Source organism: Tetrao urogallus (assembly GCF_951394365.1).
Source record: "Tetrao urogallus genome assembly, chromosome: 6".
Taxonomy (NCBI): domain Eukaryota; kingdom Metazoa; phylum Chordata; class Aves; order Galliformes; family Phasianidae; genus Tetrao; species Tetrao urogallus.
In genome coordinates this window covers 28,557,535-28,573,329 of record NC_136819.1, presented here as the reverse complement: position 1 = coordinate 28,573,329, position 15,795 = coordinate 28,557,535, and the positions used below count along the sequence as shown (strand labels likewise).

Below are 15,795 nucleotides of genomic sequence, written 5' to 3'. Positions count from 1 at the left end.
AAGTTGATTTGCATACGTACACTACAAATAACTTTGCAATGGCTTCTAGCCCCATGAAAGAGTTACATGTGCTTGCCTACATGCGCTTGCCTATAATCATTTAGGCCAGTTCCACCAGTTGAATCACTCACAGAAAATAAAAAAGGCTGAATGAGAGCCTTTGTAGAAATCTAAGCAGTTTTATGTAGCGTCAGCCTACTTCAGGTAAGGACACAACTGGGTAATGCGATTCCACGTGAAATAAACAGGAACTGTTCAAAACCTATTAAGAAATAGTGGCTATTCTAGAAAATGTGTGCTAAAAAACTATATTAATGTTTATAATTTGTGATTATGGATGGACAGACAGGTGGGTGGACGGTGTCTTTCTTTAGCTAAACTTGCAACTAAGCTTCCAACGCAAACCCTGCTTGGTGGAAAATGAACTTTACTGAAACCTGGAAAAAAACTGCAGCATTCTATCAATGAAAATGATGGCCAGCTACTTTACAAAACCTGAGATTCATTAGGCCTAGCACTCCTGAGCAATGCTGTTCAAGAAGCAGTGGCATTAAACATGCCTTCAAAATTCCTGTGATTTCTTTTAAATGTTGTGGTGCAGCAGAAACAAATGAGCAATAAGGGGACAGGATGGTGAAAAAAAATGCATATTTACTGGGTTATCTCTGGCCCAGAAATCTACTTGGTTAATCTGACATTTACAAAAATCTTTTACATTATCTTTAATGCTCTAAGAATGGCAATATTTGTAAGCCTAGCACATCATGTCTGCAGAATGCCTGGATTCTTTTTGAAGAAAGATGGTTTTCTGTTCTTTTGCTGAGGGACTTTGCCAAGTAAAAAAAATGTTATTTTTCCCATTAACTGGTTTCTTGTTTTGTTGAGTTTTAGAGCCAAGGGTTTTTCTATTGGTGGTTTGTTGTTTCTGGTTTTTTTTAATTTATTTTTGATAGATAAGAACATAAAGTTTCCAAACTTTGGAAAGACTATTCTTCTACTCACTTTCTTAGTTTTCTGCTGAAATAGTTCTTCAGATGCATTTGCTGCTAATCCTCTTCCAAAGCTAGACAGAGTGCAGACAACTGCACTGGTCATTCTTCTCTACCAATGAATTCACAGAACAGATCTTCTGTACATTTTCTGAGTTTTCAAACAAGCTCTCCATTAAAATAAATAAAGCTGGCTAGGGAAATAATTTTTAGTAATGCTATGGATGTCTTACAGTAGATAGCAAAGTTGTTTTAAACAGTCACATTTGCATTGAGGAATTCATCAAAGATGTATAGGCCAAAGTGCATTATGACTATCATCACTGTCAGTATAGTTATAGCAGTTTGCTGAAGGAGCAACTCTTTTCTAGGGTAGCCAGTTTTCATATAGTTAACAAGGAGGGATAGAGAAGAGAAGGAAAACTGAGATACAGCTTACCTGTACAACCCGTGTAAGTCTTCTGATTCTTCTATGATATCCCCTCTGTTAATATGAATCATGTCATGACCTGTTGCAGAGGAATACCTTGCCTTTCACCCTCCTCCTGTCAGCTTCATTGACTTTATTCAAAGCTTTAATGGAGCACAATAGGGACCAGCCCAGATGGGAGTTGGCTGTTCTGTAGCCCTTGGGAGCTGCCCACTCCCCGGGCTACAACAGAACTTGTCACAATGGATCAGCTGTAGAAATCAGAAGAGATGTACATATTTGAGTAGGAGCATGATACCTTGCAGTGCACTTGATAGCAGCAAACAGGAGGACATGGCACGTTTGTGACTGCTTATTCATTTTTACCTTCGATATTTTGGTTTTAATAGCTTCATGTGTCTCTGGCTTGTGTTCTCTCCTGTCAATTTGTAGGTCGATCAGGGAGGCATCAAAAGATGCTTTTTTTTCTTTTCTTTTCTTTTCTTTTTTTGTCTCCTCTCACTAACAACAGTCTATTTTCAACACTTTAATCACAGTAATATAATATTCTTTGTTTAAACATTAAACTACATCCCACTACAGCATTTACAGCCATTGACATGGGACTAAGACTAAGAGTGGAACAGCTCATACTGGTTAGGAAGAAGGCTTTGCTCTCAGCCTAAGTATTACAAAGGTAGATAGGGTGCAGCCATAATATTTGCTCTGAATCCAGTACAGTTTGCTAATAGTTGGAAAATACACTGGTATAAGCTGTGCTCTGTTTAACTCTAAGAAACATGTTTGAACTGTAAAAAGCAAACTGTGGTAGAGATGTCAGTCCTTTTGCAAATTCAATTCTCTATTCACAGGCAGCAGCTACCAAAAAAGTTTTACTGGGAAGCTAGAGTGACACAAAGGTCCTCAACAGAAATACACTGGCCCTGGGAGAGCTCTACCAAAGAGTCACAATGGGAGCTGGACCATGCGAAGGTTTGGCTCCAAAGCACAAGAGTAGCATCAGAAACTTTGCTGCACAGATTCAGTCTGGATATTGGTAACTAAAAGGACAGCCAGGCAGGCAGCAGAAAGAGGACCTCTACATATAAGTACATCCATCTTCAACCAGTCCGTGAGATTTACCTTGATTTGTTTTGTGAATTAAACTGGTTTCCAAGTGGCTGGAGGAAATGGTGACTTTGTCATTTCATTCTTACATGTTGTCATTGAGGTGTCTGTCTTTGTTGTGTGTTTCAGATGGAAAGAATCTTTCAAATTTACCCTGGGATGGAATCAATCCTGCCCTGCAAACCATACAAGTGAAAAACACTGCCTTGAGAAATGCTTTACTCAACATCACCGATGAGACTCCTGGAGATACACCCAGTCTATAGAAAGGTCACATGCAATCTTCACTGAGAAATGAACAAACAGCCCTGGTTTTTAAAAATCCAGTGAAGCAGATATTAGACATTCTTCTTTTGCCTCTTTGGAGACTAAAATAAAAAACAAGTGCTGTTCTCTCTACATGTGGGCCACATTAAACCTTGGAATTATGAAATTTTTGAATATTGCTCAGGTTTAATTAAATTACATAGTAATAAAACTCTATGAACAACACACATGTCAGTGAAGAAGCACAGGCCTCACAAGCCTTCCTAATTCACCCTGACACCTCAGCAGTCAGGAGGAGGAGGCAGTCAAAAACATATAGCACTGGGTTTCAGCTGCATTATTTACTCACACTGTACTGAGACTGAGAGAATGTATGACTCGCTAAGGGCTGCTGAAGGCAGTAGCTCAGCTGTGACTTACATCAAGTTGTTCCTGATATGCAATCCTCAGATCCCTAAGGGAAAGCTGTGTATGTGCTGAGTTAGTGTTGATGGCTGATGCACAGTCACCATCAGCCCAAGACATGGTTCAGTGCCCTGCAGTCATGGGGAAGGCCTCACTGAGCATCCTCATGGAAAGCAGAGCACCCTGCACAGAAGAGCGGGAGGTTCAGGTAACCCAGCAAGGGGATCAGCGCTGAGGTGAACAGGTTGCCATCTGCTGTTTGCTGGGCAGGTTTGGAGTGACCAAGGGTGTTCCCAGCAAACACAAGGCCCCTGTTAAATACCACTGTGTGCCCTTACAGCTGCACTGTGGGAGGCTGAAGAGTTGTCGGGGTGAGGAAGCCAATGACCCTTTGCTTGCAGGCACCAAGCAGGCTGGTGGGGAGAGGGCTGCTCTGTAACTCTCTGCTCACATGCCTGCTTGGGCAGCTTTGTGCTCTCCTTGAACAAGAAAGTTTCCAGGTTTTCATCATAAGCGAGCTACTCCATTTCAACGTTACTTTTAAAAGCTAATAGGTTTCACTCTGGAGAGGAGCAGTTCTCCAGCTTTACAGATTTTATGCTTTAAAGAATTTTCTTTTAATTTCATTTTAATTTTGTTTTAATCAAAGTTTAGATTTCCTTCTTGCCAGTGTTGCACTGCTGTCCAGTCAGTCAAACACTGCTGAACTTGCTTGTCGCCATTTTATCTGGATATCTTGTAAATATTTGGTAGAGCACTCAGACACAGAAGTGGTTTTTGCTCTTACAGTCACATGCCTGGTTCCAGGACCTTTCAGAAGTACAAAAGACCGAAGGCAGGGAAAATTCCACTGAGATGCATTCAAGTCTCCAAGGAGCAACTGGACTCTGTTTAGACTAAAATTTCTTGCTGCTGATTCTCTCCTTTTTTCTTTATTTAAACATGGAAGGATAGAGGGGGGAAGTTGCAGGGTAAGGGTGTTTTTTTTTGTTATTATTATAAACACTGAAATACAAGTGCTGTATCACTTGTTTCTCTCATATTACAGGAACATTTGCAGTTAGAGAGGGAGATAAGCTTTTTAATGCTCTCTGCAAAACCTGGGAAATTTCCACCCGAGTTCTAAAAAGTGTTACAGATATTAATGAATTAAAGCTTAATCCCCTTCTTCTCAGTCCTGTGAAGTAAGGACTAAATACAATTTAAAGACACGGATAATGAATCTAAAAAAGTTGTAAGTGCCTTGCCTGAAATCACTCAGGCAGAGTGGCAGGAGGACTCAGATCTTTGGGTCCCAGCCTTCTATCTTACACCACAGCCAGCATAGTTCCCTGCCTTTTCAAGGCTTGCTGTACTTGCCCTTCTGGGATATAGCGAGTACATGCTGGCATCGTACCTGGACATATCCTTGCTTTTTTCCCCCTGGGACACAGAGACCTCCCACAGAGTCACTCCTGTGAGATTAAGATGTTGAAAAGATCAGAGTGGGATGTAAGCAGGGAAAAGGGAAAACAAGGCACTGCTCTGCTCTGAGCTCATCCCGCCTCTGCTGTGGCAGAGGAGTTAGTGAGCAGCCTCTAGCTTGTGCTCCCATAATGGGTTTAGGCAGGGCTGTGGTAAAGTTTTTACAGTTTACAGTCAGAGGGAGATCTTGACTGACAAGAACGTTGGACAAATGAGCCAGTGAGCCACTCTCCTGTATAAATACCTATGAGTTCATTATTCTCCTCATTGTGAGTCACAGTTCTTATTATCAGAATTCCACAGCTATTGCTGCAGCCATTCTCCAGGCCCTCTTCTGAAGAGAGGGATAATCCCATCCAGTTCCTCTCCGGTGGCATGAGTCAGGTTTTTACCAGGGCGATTAATGGACAGCTGAGAAGAGCAATTCCAACACGGATGAGCCAAAAGCAACGTCCACATGACTCATCAAGTGAAAGAGAAGGAAAAAGGGAGCAAAATCAGTTGAGAGCTGGGCGGTCCCTGCTGCCTTCCCCATGGCCCAACCCTGCAGCCCCTCACAGTGCCTTTGCCCTGTTCGTGCCCTGGCCAGCCCAGCACTGCAGCAGCTCTCCTGCCAAGGACCCAGAGTACTCGCAGATGCCTTGCACAACACTCACTTCATTCCTGCTGAAAGGCAGCCAGGCCCAGACTGAGACATGGCAAGCGCTTTACTGCGCCTGGCAACACTGCCCAGATGCCGAGAACAAATAGGGAAGAAGGGCTGTGTAAAAATGCAGGGGAATTTTCACATAGGCAGGATGTAATTAGCAGAGCTGGAATTTGGCCAGGATGCTGGGGTTAAAGCACTGGCTTGCAGGTAGCACAGTGGGAGCTTTCATAACTCTCACGCTCAGGATCTCCCATTTCCATCTTACCTAGAGGATGTCAGAGGACTGCTCCCCATTTAATGTTCCAGACAGCTTTCTGAGCTCTGACACAAAGGGAAAAGTATCAGAGAGTGCTGCAGCTGCAGTGTGCCAGGGTGACAGCTGGCAGGACCGCACCCCAATGGGCTGCAGCACCATCTCAGCAAAGCCTGGCACTCTGCATCCTGCCTGTGGGCTCTTGTGAGCATGCACCTGCCTTGCTCAGCTTTAGGCCCTGAGCTCCCAGCCAACAGATAGAAAAAGGGATGAAAATAGGGCAGCCCCTCATATATTAATTGTGAGAGAGGGAATACTGCTTCAACGCTATTCCCTGCCACAGATCAGAATTGACATCCAGCACTCCTCCCCAGTGAGTACCACTGAACTTTCCGAATGTGCCTTGCCGGTAATAAACTGCACTTTTTAAGAGTTCATGCCTCCTCTGTCCTTCCAGCTGAAAAATCACATTCAAAGCAGCAAAACATTTTGTTTCCTTTTGTGACCTCACTTTCCATATATGCAATCTTCGTGTTTACTACGAGGATGCTGAATGTCCACAAAAGGTCAAGGAAGTCACGCAAGAACCTCACGTGTGGAAAGTCCACACAGCATTTTTACCACATTGTGGTCCACAATGTGAAAAACCTTCCAGAAAACCAAAACCCCTGGGAGTGGCAGCCGCGCAGACAGGCAGCAGCCCCAAGTGCTGCCTTCCTTTTCACTGTGAGCCAACAGGGGTGCTGCCCCTGCTCTGGGAAGCACCGCCTGTGTGTCACCTCCCTGCATTGACCTTGGGCTTGCCGTGGGTTTACACACAGTCCCCTCTCTGTTAGGTGTTAGGCAACCACTGCTCGAGCTGGATGGGAGCACCTCAGTGAGCAGGACAACGGAGATGCGGGTTCAATGGAACAGCCCTGCAAGCTGGAGAGGGGAAAGTACAGGCAGCTGCAGGCAACAGGAAACCTAGCGCTCATAAATAATACGTCTTACAGCCAGAAAGAGGAAATAAACAGCACCAGTACAGATGGAGAGGACAGAAGAGAGGAACACAGCGTAGCTGTGGTGCAAGAGTCGCATTACAGTGAGCTCATTTTCACAGACCATCATCCCACTTTGTTGTATGTCCCGAATGCAAAGATCAGTGGGGGAGTGGGGACTGGTCAAAGAGAGGGTCTCTATCAGAAGTTGTCAACAGCTGCTATAATTAAGGAAGCAGCCAGAGCACACACAACCTGAGCGGCCGCCAAACTGAAATGAAAGCATTTTTTGTTTGCAGCTATAGCCCTGAAGGATAATAAAGATAGCTGCAGCGTGCCAAGCTGGGAGCTGCAGAGACATCGTCTCTGAGCGGCGAATGCCCCACTCCAGCTATCCAAACTCCCATGCTCTGGGAACGGATAGCTCCCTACATGCACTGCCAGTGTACGTGTCCACAGCCACCATCTTGGGCAGCTTCTTGCCAGGCTGGAGAGCCCCAGGCACAGCGGAGGTGACGGGTACAGCCTCTGTGAGCTCTGCCTGCTGGCTGACAAGTGCTCATAACTCTAGGATACCCTCCTCAGAGCTTTCCCCTCAAACACCACGGATCACCATGGCCTGTGGTTTGGCCACCAGCAGCAACAGATGCCGTGCTTGGGACATAGTGGCTGCTTGTGTTACTGTGGCTCCTCACCTGGGCCACCGCAGCATCCCAGGCAGCTGATATGCAGAGCCAGGGGGTGGTGGGACCTCCTCAGCCATGAAACACTGCTCTCAGGCTTTCACCAAGCACAGTACAAACTCGTGCGCAGGTTCAGCAAAGGGAGAATAGTCATTCACAAATTGCATGCATATTTCTTCATTCATTCATTGAGTCGGGCTTCCCTTTCATCCCCCAGCCCCACACACATTGCTGGCATACTCCCGCAATCCCATCTAATAACCTGAAGATCTCCACAAGCTGCTGCTTGCCGATGGAGAGCACGGCCCGCTCAGTCACGAGATGTTCCTTGTAAAGTTTTAATGCTCCTTCCTGACATCAGCCCTTTCCCATGAATCCCCTGCAGTATTTCCCTAATCAGGTCTCAGGGAGGCTTTGCACAGTGCAGGGTGCTAAGAGGGTGGCTGTTGAGCTGCAACATTTCCAGAGTCCCTGAGCTCTCCCAAGTCCTTTCCCTAGAGTTTCCAGTGTCAATGTCTAGATGGCACTGCAGGTGCTTGTTGCCTATACTCACAACCTGGAAGGACAACAACAGATCTTTCTCATCCCTCCTGCCTGGGATGCATAGAGAAGATGTATGCTTTTGCAAAAACTCAAATGGAAGTGATTTTTTAATTAAATATGGACAGAAAGCAAAAATATTCAAAAGCTGTTTTGGATACACAAGCAACAACAGCCATTTCCTTATTATTGCCATAAAGTGAAGGAGTGCAGGTATCTCTCTGAGTGTTCTTCTCCACCTGATGCCTCCAGGTAGCGTTTCACTCGTGTGCCAGCAGCGATCTGCAGGCTGCAGCTCAGGTTTGCAAAGGCAGACATCATGGCTGGCTCACAGGCCCAGTGTTCATCTGGGGCTCACGTGGCCACCCCACTGGACAATCAACAGAGTGTTTGTCTTCAGGTTCAGTTCTCCTTTTGGAGGGAGTGGGCAGGCTAGTCATGAACTGCGCCCTGTGCGTGTGTTTGGTGGTGTGAAATGAAAAGATATCAAAGTTTTACATTATAGTCTGCTTAGGTTGTTCTGCACTAAGTTCCATCGTTACCAACATAGCTTCCAAAAACAAACCATAAATAAATAAAATCTGCAGTATTTTTTAAAATTCTCTGCTTTTCTCATGCATTCAAAAGCATAAGCCTGTTCTGTAGGACTGGCTGACTGTCCGATTATTGCTTTTTATTTTATGGCATTGTTTAATTTTTAACTGTACATCTCCCAAATCATAACGTTCTGGTCTCAGTATTTACATTCAAATTTTACTACTGAAAGGTGTCTAATTAATTCTTCAGTACATGTGGCTGTTAACATAGTTTCCTTAAGTTGGACATTTCCAACTGGAAACAAGTGGCAGACTTGAGAAGTTCTGCTGCTCACAGACAAGAGTGTACCTGGAAAGCACCAGAATGACTTTCCTCACTGAAAACTATTATCAGAGTGCACGCATAAATGCTGGGGTTTAACCAGCCAGTGCTGTCTACTTGTTTGAAGGAGAAGTGCATGTAACCCCTCAGGAGAGGCTCAAACTTCCAGTGAGAACAGAGATCAGTCTGAGCAGCCAAATGGTGACATTTTCATAGGAAACATGTGTGGGTCACCTGTGCCAGAAGAAGGGCAGGACACCATGGGGAGGCTTTTCCATTTCTGGGAAATGGTGAAGTGGGGGAGCCTAGCGACCACCAAGTGGTCTTTCTTTCCACAAAACGATGTCTTCAAGATACTCTTTGATATCCATCCAGTCAAATAGTTTGACAACTTGAATAAACAAGCAGAAAACGTTATGGATTTTTGACCTAAGCATCCGTCTCTGAAGGAGAACAGAAACCCGGCATGCCTCTGTCTCTTTGGATACCCACACTTGAACGTGGCCACATCACCGGGGCCTGTGTGGGGTGCGTTCCACCGTGCGTCACGCTCCGGTTGGCAGCAGCAGCCCTGCCCTCCTGGGGGGTGGCACAAAAACCTCTTTATTCCTGAGAGAATAGAGAGGGGATTGCGGGAGGCCTCTGGGAGCCTCACAGCAGTGAAGTGGCTTTTGTCTGCCCATCGCGGTACGGTGTCCGCACAGTGGCTGTGCTGCCAGCAACATGCCAGGAGGGGCCGGTGTGTGGGGCAGCATCAGGTGGATGACAGGCTGGGATATCTAGATAGAAGTCGGTGAGAAACACCTGAGGAAGACCCTGCGTTACCTCTGCAGCCTAAACAACACGGGAAAAGTGATGGCGGATGGCAGAGTCTCAGAACAGCTCTGAAGTCTGGGCCACCACACTCTCATCCCCCCAGCGCCAGCACTGCCGTGCAGGGAGACACTCCAGTGCTGGCTGGAAATTAACCTCCTGCTTAGTGTTTCTCTGAAACGTACAAAAAGGGGCTACTTCACTAGAATGTCTCCAAGTTTCATCAAAAAAGAAATGCACATATAAATGTATTAGAAACTGAAAAGTGCAAAAGTAGATAGAACTTTGAAACAAAATGCAGCAGACTCTCTAAATACAGCTAGTTAAAACTCTTCTTAATGCATTTATGCATCACTGCCTCCTTTGCCAGCACCTCATCCTGCACAAAGCAATAAGCCTAAACAATGCAGATATGCTAAGCAAAGCTGCTCTGAACACGGCTCCCAGCGTAATGACTCACGGCCTTATCCAGTTCCCATGAACAGCATCGGGAAAGCTTCCTCTAACACTAAGAGACAAAAGATTGGATGGCAGAACAACTACATAACTTTTGACCAAAACGTGAAGTTTTCATAAAGCACTGATAAAAGATTCATGCAGAACAGCGTGGAGACTCTGACCAAAGCCGTCGCGATGCTAGGAATGTTTCAAGTGAGCCCAATCAGTTTTGGAGCCACACTCATTCCCACTCCTGATGTGTGCTCTAAGAGGGAAATATAGACCAAACTTCATAGTTCTTTTTTTTTTTCTTTTTTTTTTTAGAAGAAAGCATTTATGATGTCTTTATTACGGATGTGCAAAAGACTCCCCTTCTGTTGCTGGGAAACCCATTTCCAGCTCCATAAGCACTAAAGTGCATCCTAAGTTTTAGAAAGCATTTGTTAGGCAAAGCAGGTCATTTTTTAAGATTTTGTTGTTGTTGTTGTTATAATTGCAGCCTTTCTGTTGATGCCAGCTGCCTTAGTTGTAGGTATCTCCTGGGAGGTGGTGTCTATCAGCCAGCCCCACGTGGGTGTCCCTGTGGCTATCTCCCATAGCCACCCTCCCTGTAAATCACAGCATATTAAAAAAAAAAAGGGGGATAACGTTGACATGTGAACTAATCCCCACATCAAAGGGAACAACTCTCCCTCCTCTAAACAGCCGCCCCACTCTTTTCCTGGGAAAAGTCTAATGCCTAGAAGGTGATTTACACAAAACTTCATCCCAGTTGTTAGGAATCTTGCAGTGCTGCTTATTAGCCAGCTGCAGAAGAAACCTGGGAATCAGGGAACCACAACAGCTAGCCTGAAGGTTCCAGCATTTAGCAATTCAGGGGAGAAAGAAAATTGGCTTCTTATAGCAAACTCGTGCATATGTTGATTGTATGGCAGGATAGGTGTGTAAATGTGACGAGTAATGCTGACCTGCATGGGCACGGTCATATCTGCATGTGTCTGCATATACTTGTATATGCACAGGAGTGCCTGTTCTGACATACAGACACAAGAACATTCACACCTATCTTTTTACCTCTTTGGAACAAAGAGGGCTGATGGGAAATGCATACAAAAAATATATGGGCATATATAGCTGTGCATCAGGAGTAGGCCTGGAAACAGCTATCTGCAGCATATGTTCTCTCAGAGCATTCCTTTGCACCATAGGCCTGGTTTTGAGCCATTGGTTCAAATGCTGGGAATATGTGGGCAGGGTGGATACATCTGTGTAAGTCAAGATTCAATCATAAACTCTCTCCAGTCCTTACCCAGGCAAATACTCCTTTGTATTTGTGTGCTAAGCATATGAAAATCTTCCCAATAAGGTGCTGTCTTCGGGATGCAACAGAAGAGAGGGTTGTGTCCCTCTGTGTGTTATCTGCCTGCCCAGATAACCATCTTTTTCCAAATTAGCTCTGAGTTTGCACCTGTGCTAGGCACACTCCTCAGCAATGCCAGCAAAGCAGTGCCAACATCCCGCGCACAAAAAGTATACTGGTAGCTCTGTACTTAGAGCCAATAAACAAACCTACCCACCCTATTTGAAATGAGCTGTGTTAACGAAAGTGCATGAGTACCTAAGTAAGCACATGTAAATGAGGTACTGCAGGCCATCCCTTGCCCTGGGCCAGAGGGCCATGAGCACCCACATAGGCAGTGCCACCTGCAGGAGCTGGTATCACTCACAGTGCAAGCACTGGTGTGGTCTGTGAGTGAATTAGAGCAGGAAATTGAGATGAGTTAAAAATAAAAAGCTTCCTTTTCTTCCCTTGGTCAGCTGTAGCTCAGCTTCACTCCCCCATGCACTGCTGTGCAGCTGCACAAGTGGGGGCTCTGGAGAGAAGCAATGGCACAGCACCAGGGCAGTGCCCGGGTGGCTCAGTGTGTTGTGATCCCACTTACATGCTTCCATACAGCCTTGTGTGTGTCTGTGCCTGTCCCTGCCCCATGTCAAATGGAGAAGATGTGAGAGAAACCCCAGCACGGTTGCAACCTTCACCTCCAGCACATGGAAAAACAAACACAGACATTCTCCTGTTTGTTGATTTAGTGCAGGGTACTCCTTCCATTACAAAACCATTTCCCTGCAGGCAACAGCCTCAAACCTATTTGCTTATTATTCCGCAAAAGAAGATGAGGGTTTGGGGAGCTGTGCAATCTTCAAGCATCTGATCTGCTGATAGAGGACTTCAAAGGAGGGAGCCCTCCCAGGTTCCTCTCAGCCAGCATGGCACGTTTCCTGGCTATGCATGGCTCTTCGTGGTTCCTAGCTCAAGGATGCATGCCACATGTTTATGTTTCTCCTCCACTTCTTTTTAAAATATAAATCTAGTATGGGAGAGCTTTGTGGAGCTTTGTGCTTAGAAATGAGCAAGTGCATCACCCCAGGTATTCCCATAGACACAGCTCTAATCACAGAAAGCTGCCCCAAAGCCACAGTTTCCAGCACACCCACCCTTCCTGTGCATCAGCACTTGTCACAGCTCAGTCCCCAGGCAGCAGGCACAAGGAGCTCCCATCCTGCTGCTCAGGCTGGTGGTCCAGTGGCTACCCCACATAGGGCAGGGCAAACACCAAGTCCATTAGTGACCTGGAACAGCAAAGCAGGACTCTGTGTGTGAGAAGCAAATGTAGAGGAAGCATTTGCAGAGTCCCTTCTGATTACTGGTATTGATGAGGTGCTCCCAGTGGCAGTTCCTGCTGCTGACTGGAATGGGTCTGGGTGAGCACTGCAGGAGGAGCAGCACAGCTTATCTGGAGCTGGCACCAGTTTTGGCACTCAGCTAAATTAGCTATTTCTACTTGAAGCAACAGCACTTTGTTTTTGCCAGCCTCTCCCCTCCCCCCTTCCCCCCCACCCCCCTCCCCCCCCTCCCACACACAGTTAAACTGCACTCAGCACCTTCTTTTCTCAGATAAAACCACCTCTCCTGCTGTTGGCTCCAAGATGGACAAAACCACACTCTTCCGGCTGGTCTTTTGGATGGCAACTTCAGTCTTTGCAGGAACCCAAACTAATTGCATTGAAAAGGAATAAATTTATGGGGGAGACATACAACAGACAATGTCAAAGGAAAAGCAGATCAAAAAGAATTGCTGGTGTGGGATATGCGGGCTGTCCTTCGGCTGCTTTGGGACACATGCTTTCAGCACAAGAAAAGCTCAAAGGAATCTGGCTAATCTGTTGTCAAACACAGCACTGTGATGGGAGACGGGTCTTTCAACAGCCCAGCAGAGCTGAGCATGCCTGCAATAGCCATGAGCCCCAACCCTGTTCCCAGCTTTTCGCACCCATGGCCACAACCAGCCCAGTTCAACAACAGCACCTCACTCCACCCAGCATTTGCTGCCTTGGCCATCTGAAGGCAGGCTCCATTTCACAACCACAGCCCTTGGAAGGGCCTTGGTCGACTTGAATCCCACAGTGAGACCCCAGCCACAGGCTTGAATGTGTGTGAGCAGGAGCAGCCCAGGCTGCGTACAGTACAATGTCCCATAGGTCTGCAGCTCCAAATAACAAACAGGAATGGTGAGCAGTCCACATACATGCTGGCTGAGATACCACAGCACCAGGGCAGAGCGGATAACAGTAAAAATTACTAGATAAATAATAGGGGATTCCATTGCTTTCCTTCTCCCCTGCATTTCAGCACAGCACTCCAGCAGCATGTGCTACATACATAATGGGTTAATTCCCTTCCCAGTGACTCATTCTTGAGGTCTTCCGAGTAGGATTCAGCACTCAGTGTCAGCATTCAGTGCCACCAGTTTGGACATCCCTGCACGGTAAGGCTGAGCAGAGTGCTGAGCTTGGGCAGCAGCACAGGAACGTTAGGGTTTGTTTAGCATTCACCGCATATCTTCCTAAAAAGTCAATGTGCAACCCCCCGGCTCAGCTGACTGCCTGAACACTGCAGAGCACTTTGTTCAGCTTTTGTTTTAGAGCATGAAGGGTACTGTCTTGTGAAAGGGTACCTTCTTATTTAACTTCAGTAGCAGACTGTGTCACTGTAATTTGATTTTAAACTATCCACTACTGAGGCTTTCACAAGGGAATCCAACACACGTGCATTTGCTCTGTGACAAATTTGACTGTCTGGAGAAACAAAGGTTGATAATTAAGCTAACAGCGGATTATCAGGATGGGGTCTAAGCACGGCCTAAAGCCTCAACAAGTCAATGCCTTAATTTCTGGATACTTATCAAAAGAAAACCTCTACCTGCTGCAGCTCGCCCATTCTGGCCGATCTGGCTCTGCGAGTCCCATTGCTCGCTGCCGGGCTGTACCATAGGGACTCGGCACCTCCTTGCACAACGGAGGAATGCTGAACAAGCAGACACCACTCCAGGGTAATCAGCCATGCCAAATCAAATGCATAATTCAGCAAGATTAGGGCTAAATCTGGGAGATACATGAGACCTCAGCGCCTTTTGTAGTCTGAAATTCCGTTAATTAATATTTATCAGATGTAAAACGCGACACCAACTACTTCATACAATATGCCTTGAAGCACTGTATTATTATTCCTTTTAAAGCGCATGTTACAGCCAGGGAGACCAAGGAGGATGAGCACAAGTGTTACCAGCAACAAACATCAGTCAGCTGGGAGCCAGATTTTTGAAGTCCACCCATGGCTGCACCGTGCCACGCTGTACTGTGCCATGTGTAGGCAGTGAAGGCACCTTCACTCCTTGCTGCCCAGAGCTGAACACCAGCAGCACTCGCTCTGCCGCCACATTGAGAGAGCCCAACACGTGTGACAGCACAGCACCTCCAGACCACCACAGCACGGGCTTCCTGGTGGTTTGGCTCCCAAGGCTGAAGTCTCTGGATAACTTCCATCCCAAATGTATGTCACATTTCCTCCCAGTGAAAGCAAAATATTTACACTAATCCTGGGTCACCCGGAGGCCACCCCACTATCGCAGGCTGGAAGCGGCTGCGATACTGTAAACTGAGGGGCACAAGGGTGGAGGGGATTAATGCCGGCCTCCAAAATAAACTGTGCGACCGGCTGGTGGCTGCTGCTGGAGGACGGTCAGCACCAAGGCAGACAGTGCCTGACCAGGGGGACAAGGAGGGGCTGGGCTGGGAGCCAGCTAAAGATGAAGGCACAGGGTGGCACAGCAACCATCAGGGTTTTCTCAAAGTTGAGATGAGCAGTTTCTGGACCTACCCACCGGGAGAGAACATCCTGAGAAGCCGGTGTCCCATCTACCTCACTCACCCCTTTCCAAAAACAAAATCCCAAGGCTCCAGTCACCTGGATAAGCCCAAGCAGCTTGCTGAAATCCTTCAGAAGGGCAGAGGGATTCATTAAGATCCACAGAACCCAGAACATCCCTGCAGGTCACCCTTACTGGCTGTTCTCTTCAGTGCCCGGCTGGTGGCTGCAGGTCCCCCACACAGCCCTAGCACAGCACAGCCAAAGCCATGCTTTGGCCAGCATCTGAGGTGCTGGCCACACCAACACCACTTCTTCACCTGCCTTCAAGAAGCTGTTTGGAAATCAGAGAATCACAGAGAGTTTGAGATTGGCAAGGACCTTTAGGTCCATCTGGTCCAACCTCTGCTCACACAGGGAAACCCAGAGCAGAGTGCTAAGGATCATGTCTGAAAACATACAACTTCTGTTCTGCAAAGGTGTTCTGGGCACAGTTAAACCCAAATGGAAAATACTGGGCTAGACTTGCCCCACAAAAATGCATTGAATTCAACAATATAAACACACAAGCTTGAAGTACAGGCCTCACAGCCTCTGTAATCCCTGAGAATAAGGGCTGCAATTCCCCAGTGTAGAGTGGAGGAGATCTTTCTGAGACAGCTCTTCCCATCTCCTCATAGCCCAAATCTCTCTTATACAGAACCAAAAATTTC

The 15,795-nt window shown here is 46.5% G+C and overlaps 1 protein-coding gene across 1 annotated transcript in view; it reads left to right on the top strand.

The window, feature by feature from the left end:
• RAD51B (RAD51 paralog B) overlaps positions 1–2,792 on the top strand; it is a gene marked incomplete at both ends in the record, with an annotated part of 343,098 nt that extends 340,306 nt beyond the window's left edge. The window contains one exon of the mRNA XM_079537451.1: positions 2,656–2,792. Within this exon, the coding sequence (XP_079393577.1) occupies positions 2,656–2,792 (137 nt within the window). The remainder of the gene's footprint in view (positions 1–2,655) is intronic.
• Between the last annotated feature and the right edge of the window lie 13,003 nt (positions 2,793–15,795).